At 32.5% G+C, this 9,138-nt stretch overlaps 1 protein-coding gene across 1 annotated transcript; it reads right to left on the bottom strand.

Annotated features, from left to right (window-relative positions):
• Nucleotides 1–1,515: 1,515 nt before the first annotated feature.
• On the bottom strand, nt 1,516–7,767 carry LOC137635476 (uncharacterized). Its single transcript, XM_068367937.1, has 2 exons — nt 2,500–7,767; nt 1,516–2,168 (listed from the first exon to the last, which is right to left on the bottom strand). The coding sequence occupies exon 1, from the start codon at nt 6,321–6,323 to the stop codon at nt 3,342–3,344; it is 2,982 nt and encodes a 993-aa protein (XP_068224038.1). The 5' UTR covers nt 6,324–7,767; the 3' UTR covers nt 1,516–2,168; nt 2,500–3,341.
• Between the last annotated feature and the right edge of the window lie 1,371 nt (nt 7,768–9,138).

Genomic DNA, 9,138 nt, shown 5'->3' with positions numbered 1-9,138 from the left:
ATATATATGTGTGTGTGTGTGTGTGTGTACATGTATATAAATATGTGTGTATTTATATGTATGTAAGTACAGTATGTATATATATATATATATATATATATATATATATATATATACACACACATTATATATATATATATATATGGATGTATATATATATGTATATGTATGTAAATATCACCTACGAATGGCATTTAATACCGATTTCTTTCTTGGGGATATACATCCACTTGGATTTCATTTTATGGTAACAGCTTCTGGCCGGGTGGAGATACGAACCCCCACCTGTTCGGCTGGAAACCATGCCTGCAGGGACCATACCATAAAATGAATTCCAAGTGTTTGTATATTCCCAAGATAGAATTCGGTATTAAATGTGATTCGTGGGTGATATTTACATTGATTGAAATCACGTTTGCATGTGATATATATTCATATGTATATGTATGTATGTATATAGATGTATATTTGTATATATATATATATATATATATATATATATATATATGTATATTTATATATACATGTATATATATATATATATATATATATATATATTTATATGTATATTTATATAATGTATATATATATATATATACATAATATGCATTATATGTATGTATATATGTATATGTATATATATCTATATATATGTATATGTATATAAATGTATATATATGTATATATATATATATATATATATATATATATATATATATGTTCGTATGTATGTATGTATATATTTTTATTTATATATATGTGTACATATTTAGTTTTATATGCATATCACCCATAAGTAACATCTAATACAGAATTCAACTTTGGTATTATATATACATATATATATATATATATATATATATATATATATATATATATGTATATATATATTGGAAATACTTATATGATAAATGCCTATGGCCGATTAATGTCTAGAAACCTATGCCCTAAGTCCATTTGAATTCCATTGTAGGCCTATGTGATTTTTAGTAGATGTAAATATCAACCACAATTTTAATTTTTATATCAGGTCATGCACATATACATTTATATAGAAATTTATATATATATATATATATATGTGTGTATATATATATATATATATATATATATATATATATATATATATATATATATATATATATATATATATCTATATATATATATCTATATATATATATTACATAAATATTTATATATATAATATATATATATATTTATATATATGTATATATATATATATCTTCACATATACATACACACACACATATATATATATATATATATATATATATATATATATATATATATATATATATATATATATATATATATATATATATATATATATATATATATATATATATATATATATATGTATGTATATGTGTGTATATGCATATCCTCACACACACACACACACACATATATATATATATATTGTTACATAAGAAAACAAAATCTCTTATACTAAGGATTTACGAGCAGAATATATCAGGAAACAGTGATAACCCATTATAACTTAAAATGTACTTTAATAACAATTAGTAAAGAAATTAAAGTCACAAACAGAACATTAAACCAATTACAAACGCATTACACAATAGCACTTCATCAAGACTACTAATCACTAATTTCTGCAGTTCACCGTATAATACCCAAGTGGCAATGCTTTACATAATCACAACATATAATACACTGTAGTAACATCAAACAGTTAGTGGCAACCAACGTTACATCACACAAGAAAACGTCCAAATGGATAAACAATACATTACCATATATTCCTTAAAAACTTGATACACTTATTATCACTTGTTTGTTGCGACTCCCCCGAAAATCACCGTTGTGGGGCTTTATATACTCTACTCACGCTAGACATCCATGTACTAAATATAATTTTTCGGTACATTATCCTTGGCGACTACAGACAAGCGGTACTGCCATCTGTTGGCTAGTGTACACCTTTTTTATGAAAATATCAATCTTCAACCTTTTCTGCAATTTTATACTCAATAAATCATTTTCCTTTACATTCCCCCCCTTTAAACTCCGCGGCTCTCTCCTCAGTCCATGCTGAATTTTCACTCGTACAGTCTTAAACATTAGCCACTTCCACCATTCAGCAACTATCGGAGACTGCCACGTCGTTGGTAACAAGCACTTTCCTTTCAAAATAAAAGGTTTAGATTAATCGACAGACCTAGAGAGAATCTGCAATGACATTTTCCTTGCCTGCTATATGGTGAACATTTATTTTGAATGGTTGCAAAAATAAAGCCCATCTTAAAATTCTCTTATTGTTGTGCTTACATTTATTAATAAAGGTTAATGGATTATTATCAGTATATATGTCAATTTCAAAATTACTGTTTAACAAGTATATCTCAAAGTGCATTAAACTCAAAATTAAACTTAAAGCTTCTTTTTCAACAATACTATAATTTAACTGGTGGCTATTGTATTTCTTTGAAAAGTAAGATACAGGATGTAAAATACCATCATGTTCCTGTAATAATACACTGCCAGCTCCTACTTCACTGGAGTCTACCTGTAACTTGAACGGTAGATTAAAGTCTGGGGATTTCAGCACTGGCTTAGACATTAACATGAGCTGAAGTTTGCTAAAAGCTTAGTCACATTCCTTTGACCAAACAAACTTCACATCCTTTTTCAGCAACTCTGTTAATGGGTAGGCTACATCTGAAAAGTTCTTACAAAATTTTCTGTAATACCCCACTGTCCCCAAAAATTTCATCACGCCACGTTTAGATGTAGGGATGGTCTAATTCTTTATGACCTCAATATGACAATCAACAGGTCTCACTTGGCCACTTCCTATTTCATGTCCTAAATATTGAACAGTAGTTTTTCCAAATTCACATTTTGCAAGGTTTATCGTAACATTGAACTCTAATAACTTCTTAAAAATATCATATACTTTTTTTATGTGATCTTCCCAGGTTTCTCCAACTATAATAATGTCATCTAAATAAACAAATACACCTTCGAGATCCTTTAAGATATAATTCATTTGACGTTGAAATGTCAGAGGTGCATTACATAAACCAAATGGCATTACCTTATACTTATAAAGTCCATGGGGTGTAACAAATGCAGCAATATTCCTGCTGTTTTTGTCTAACTCAATTTGATAGTATCCTTTCAATAAATCAATTTTACTTAAAAAAGGAAACTTTGCTACATTATCAATTATATCTTCTACTCTGGGCATGGGATATGAATCTTTTATAGTTACATTATTTACCTTTCGATAGTCTGTACACATTCTTGCACTTCCGTCAGGTTTGTCGACTAGAATACATGGGCTAGCCCATTCACTATGGCTTTCCTCTGCTAGTCCGTGTTTCAGCAAATAAGCAACTTCGGTCTTTAACTGTTGTTGTTGCCTCGGTGACATTCTGTACGGACGCTTGACTTATTGGAGTTTCCTCTCTCAACTTTATTTTATGCTGTACTCCTTTTATTCTTTTTGGATGGTCTGAAAACAGATCTGAAAAGTTTTTAATTAGCATTTTAAAATCCTGCTGTTGTTCATCAGATAAATGAATACATAATTTCCTAAATTTTTCATAATCCCTCAAATACTCAGTATTTTTTATCCTAACTTCAAATTCTCCTTCAACATCTTTTTCATCATCTTTTGCAATTGACAACACTCCACTGGATTCATTATACCTTTTCAACTTGTTAATATGGAAAGTTTTAACTTTCCTTCGTCCTGTAGGAAATTGAATTCGATAGTTAACATCACTTACTTTTTCTTTCACCGTGCAAGGTCCTATATACTTCTGGTTAAAAACCTTACCAGATGTAGGGAGATACACTAGAACCTTGTCTCCGATGTCGAGTTCACGTTTTGCAGCCTTTTTGTCGTAGTTTCTTTTCATCCCTTCTTGTACTATTTCGAGATTCTCATGTGCTACTTTCCATATTTTCTTTATTTTTTCCTTCATTTCTTGTAAAGTGATAGAATCCTTTTCATCTGAAATCAATTGATTTTTTATCACCTCCATGGGCGACCTTACCTGATGGACATATACTAACTGAAAAGGAGAATACCCCAACGATGAATGTACGCTATCACGAACGGCAAATAGCAACATTGGGATGTAGACATCCCATTCCTTTTCATTTTCACAACAGTACGTGCGAAGCATGGTTTTGAAGGTTCGATGAAATCGTTCGACCACTCCTTGGCTCTGTGGGTGATAAGGAGATGATAAGCAATGCTTAATATTCTGACAGGCTAAAAATGATGTAAACTTTTTAGACGTAAAGTTGGTTCCTTGGTCAGTTTGTACTTCTTTTGGCAAACCAACCAGCGAGAAGAACTTATTAAGCGCTTCTATTATCTTATCAGCACTCACAGTTCTTAAAGGAATAGCTTCTGGAAATCTGGTAGCACTACACATAATTGTCAGCAAATACTCGTTGCCTTTACTAGACCTAGGAAGAGGTCCCACACAATCCAAAACCAGTCTTTCAAAGGGTTCACCTGGAACTTCAATGGGTTGCAATGGCATCACTTTAGGGTCATGTTGAGCTTTGCCTACTTTTTGACATAAATCGCAATTTTTACAATATTCACTACAATCTTTGTGCATCTTAGGACAATAAAAATACCTCAATAATTTCTCATAAGTTTTGTTTATACCTAAATGACCAGAATAACTACTGTCATGAGCAATACCTAGAACAAAATTCTTATAACTATTTGGAATAATCACTTGTTCTAAAACATCATTAACATTTCTACTCTTAAACTTCATTAGGATTCCATCCTTAACAAAGTAACACTTGCCTTCCTTCTCGATATCATTTATATCAACAAGGGCATTATCTCTTATTACCTTCAAATTCTCATCTTCAATTTGAGATTTAACAAATTCTTCCTTATTAACTTTCAGCATTCGCAAAGGAGTACTGACTTTACTTACTTGTGTTTCTGGACTGTCTTTAAACAAGTTTTGTAAATCCAAACAGTCGTCATCCTTTACCTTTTCTTCGGTACTCTTACTTCTTGTAGTAACTGCACAAGCAGGAAATATGTTTGGAAATGTACATTCAACTTCTGTAATAGATGAAGAATTAGAGGGTTTTTCTGTCAAAATTGGATTACTGCTACCAAAAACTTTGTCTCCACATAAATCATTTCCAAGAATTAACTCTACTCCCGACACTGGGATTTCTCTCACCAAAGCAATTTTAACAAAACCCGAAATTAACGGAGTTTCCAACTTTACTTCTACTAATGGAGCCGAGAATTCAGGACCAAACCCACGCAGACGTACATACTCTCCAGTATCCTTCCACTGGTCATACATATTTCTTACCATTACAGACTGTACCGCTCCGGTATCTCTTAACCACCTTACTTTCTTTTTTTCAACACAAGGGAGGTGTAACCAACCTTCTCCCATAAAAGGGTCATACAATTCAGTACCTTTGGATTTGGTACTCTCTTCAGGAAGTGCCATTCTATTTTCTTTTACATTAGTCTCAACATAACCAACATTATTAACATTTTGAACACAATTGTTACCCATTTTGTAACCAATATTCTCATCAACATTACATACATTATTATCAATGCTATTGTTACAGTAACTCTTACCTGGCCTAAGGGGAGAAGCAAACAAACAAGGACTAATGTCACCACATGCTTGCGGTTGATTTAACAATGCAATAGTATTTTCAGGTTTATGATCATCCTTCTTAGAATGTACAGGTTTATCTTTAACTTTATTTACCACTTGAATTGGACGGTTTTCTGTGCGATGTGAACAACTCCTACTGATGTGTCCTGGTTTGCCAGAACTGAAACATACAAAATCTCTAAAATTTTCGCCTACATTTTGATAACGGGGTGTAAACTGATCATTTCCACTGGATCCTGCTTTTCCAGCACTAACACTAGGACCATAACTATTTTGACTTGCCCCTCTAAAACCTCTATTAAAGGATTTATTATAAACTCCCCCTGATGATACCTGTGAACTCTTAGTCTTACCTTGTGCCTTGTAATTTTGACGCTCTTCCCACACTCTGTTCCTTCCAATTTTAGGAGTGACGTCAGTATGATACAGCTTATGGGTCAATGCGTAATTATCAGACAATCTAGTGGCTTCAACCACATTATCTACATCACGTTCATCCAAATATGTCTTAATAAGTGGATTAATACCATCCTTAAACTGCTCAAGCAAGATAAGTTCCTGAAGTTTACCGAAATCACCATTAACTTCTCTGGCATTTATCCACCTATCATACCACAGGCGTTGTTCCCGTGCATACTCCATATGAGTGTGACCATCTCTTTTTATCCAGCTTCTGAACTTCTCTCTATACCTCTCAGGCACCCATTCATAAGCTTTCAAAACCTCAGATTTAACTCTCTCATAATCCTTAGAATCATCCAAAGATAAGGCAGCAAATACTTCCCTAGCCTTTCCTCGAAAAGAAGTTTGAACCAACGTGCTCCACGACGTTCTCGGCCATTCACGCTGTTCTGCTACTTTCTCAAATTGTAAAAAAAAAGAATCTACTTCATTCTCAACAAAAATGGGTACACTTTTTACTGCGTTGTCTACCTGTAAAGACTTTAGTGCTACTTTGGACTTTCCTTCTACTTCAATTTTCTTTATCTCTAGTTCTATCCTCTTTTGCTCAACCTCAGCTTCTAATCTTTTAAGTTAGACAGCTTTCTCATTTCCTAATCTAACTATTTGCAAATGAATCTGCATCTGCTCAACACTCATCCCTTCATAAACAAGTTTAGACTTTTTTGGTTTGACTTTAAGTGACTTGGTTTTTTCACGTACGGCTTTTGCACCTTCCTCTTCACTTGTACTATCCTCTGTATTATTATCACTAGCACTTTGCTGGCTATCAGCTTCTTCCTTTTCCCAATTCATTAGTAACAACGCTTCCTTATCAGACAAAATGCCTAAAGTCATTAGCGCCTCACTTACTTTATTTGAGATTTCTTGCTTCCTTGCAGATTCTGATACTTCTACATTATAGTACCTAGCTAGAACAATCCAGTCTATTTTAGTTATACCTTCTAACTTTTCACCACTAGGACTACGTATGAAATCTTTCAAATCAAACATCTTTAATAACCTGCTCAAAATAACACAGCGAGACAAATATAGCGCTAACACTATCACAACTCTCCCCCCTCTTTAAAGTATATGGAAGTGCTAAAAAGCAATTAACAGTAGGGATACGTAATTTAACGGTTGGCAAAAATGAGCTAACACCGAGGATAAGTTAATAGGGATACGTTCGGGTTTCGTTCGACAGGCCCCCATGTTACATAAGAAAACAAAATCTCTTATACTAAGGATTTACGAGCAGAATATATCAGGAAACAGTGATAACCCATTATAACTTAAAATGTACTTTAATAACAATTAGTAAAGAAATTAAAGTCACAAACAGAACATTAAACCAATTACAAACGCATTACACAATAGCACTTCATCAAGACTACTAATCACTAATTTCTGCAGTTCACCGTATAATACCCAAGTGGCAATGCTTTACATAATCACAACATATAATACACTGTAGTAACATCAAACAGTTAGTGGCAACCAACGTTACATCACACAAGAAAACGTCCAAATGGATAAACAATACATTACCATATATTCCTTAAAAACTTGATACACTTATTATCACTTGTTTGTTGCGACTCCCCCGAAAATCACCGTTGTGGGGCTTTATATGCTCTACTCACGCTAGACATCCATGTACTAAATATAATTTTTCGGTACATTATCCTTGGCGACTACAGACAAGCGGTACTGCCATCTGTTGGCTAGTGTACACCTTTTTTATGAAAATATCAATTTTCAACCTTTTCTGCAATTTTATACTCAATAAATCATTTTCCTTTACAATATATATATATATATATATATATATATATATATATATATATATATATATATATGTATATATATATTTATTTATTTATTTATATGTATATATATGTATATATATATCTTCACATATACATATATACACCTACACACACACGCACACACACACACATATATATATATATATATATATATATATATATATATATATATATATATACATACGTGCACATGTAGTGTAGTATAAATGTATCAATATATATCATCATCACATCCATCTGCGCCTATTGATGCAAAGGGCTTCGGTTAGATTTCGCCCGTCGTCTTTATCTTGAGCTTTTGATTCAATACTGCCCCATTTATCATATCCTACTTTGCGTTGCATAATCCTCAGCCATATAGGCTCGGGCCTTCCAACTCTTCTAGTGCCCTGTGAAGCCTAGCTGAACGATTGGTTAACTAATATCTCTTGGGGAGTGCGAAGATCATGCCCAAAATATACCTTCCATCGTGATGTCATCCACATATTGCACTCGAGTAATCTCTCTTATAGTTTCATTTCTAATCTTCTTATGCTATTTAACTCCCAACATTCTTCTATGGGTTTTGTTCTCAAATCTACTAAATTTGTTTTGGAGTATTTCAGTGTTATACCATGACTCATGTCCATAGAGTAACACCGATCTCACTAAAGTGATATATAGTCTGAATATTATGTGCAATTTCAGGTGATTCAATTTCCGAATTTTACTTAACCTAGCCATTGTCTGATTTCCTTTTTTCAATCTGTGCCTAAACTCTATTTCTAAAGACCCTTTATTGAAGATCTTAGTTTCTAAATACTTGAATGATTCTACATTATTAATTCTTTCGCCTTCCAATGATATTTCATCATCCATTGCATATTCCGTTCTCATCATCTCTGTCTTCTATCTATCTTCAGCCTAACCTCGTGTGATTTTTCATGCATTTTGGTAAGCAAGATTGCAAATCTTGTGGTGTTCTGCTAACAAATACAATATCTTCAGTATACTCTATGCTAAATTCCTATCGCCAATCCAGTCCAGTCCTTCCCCACCATCTCTGACTGTTCTACTCATTACAAAATCCATGAAGAGGATAAACAACATAGGTGACAGCACATTCTCTTGGAGTAATCTGCTGTTCACTGAAATTCATTTGAAAAGACTCCATTAAAATTAACTTTGTACTTGCTATGCTCATG

This window comes from Palaemon carinicauda, unplaced genomic scaffold, assembly GCF_036898095.1.
Source record: "Palaemon carinicauda isolate YSFRI2023 unplaced genomic scaffold, ASM3689809v2 scaffold1298, whole genome shotgun sequence".
NCBI classification, from domain to species: domain Eukaryota; kingdom Metazoa; phylum Arthropoda; class Malacostraca; order Decapoda; family Palaemonidae; genus Palaemon; species Palaemon carinicauda.
The sequence above is the reverse complement of the archived record's forward strand: the minus strand, read 5'-3'. Positions and strand labels throughout refer to the sequence as shown.

What these genes read in the sequence shown, in the direction of transcription:
- LOC137635476 (XM_068367937.1), bottom strand. Translation starts at nt 6,323, where the DNA reads ATGGAGTATGCACGGGAACAACGCCTGTGGTATGATAGGTGGATAAAT.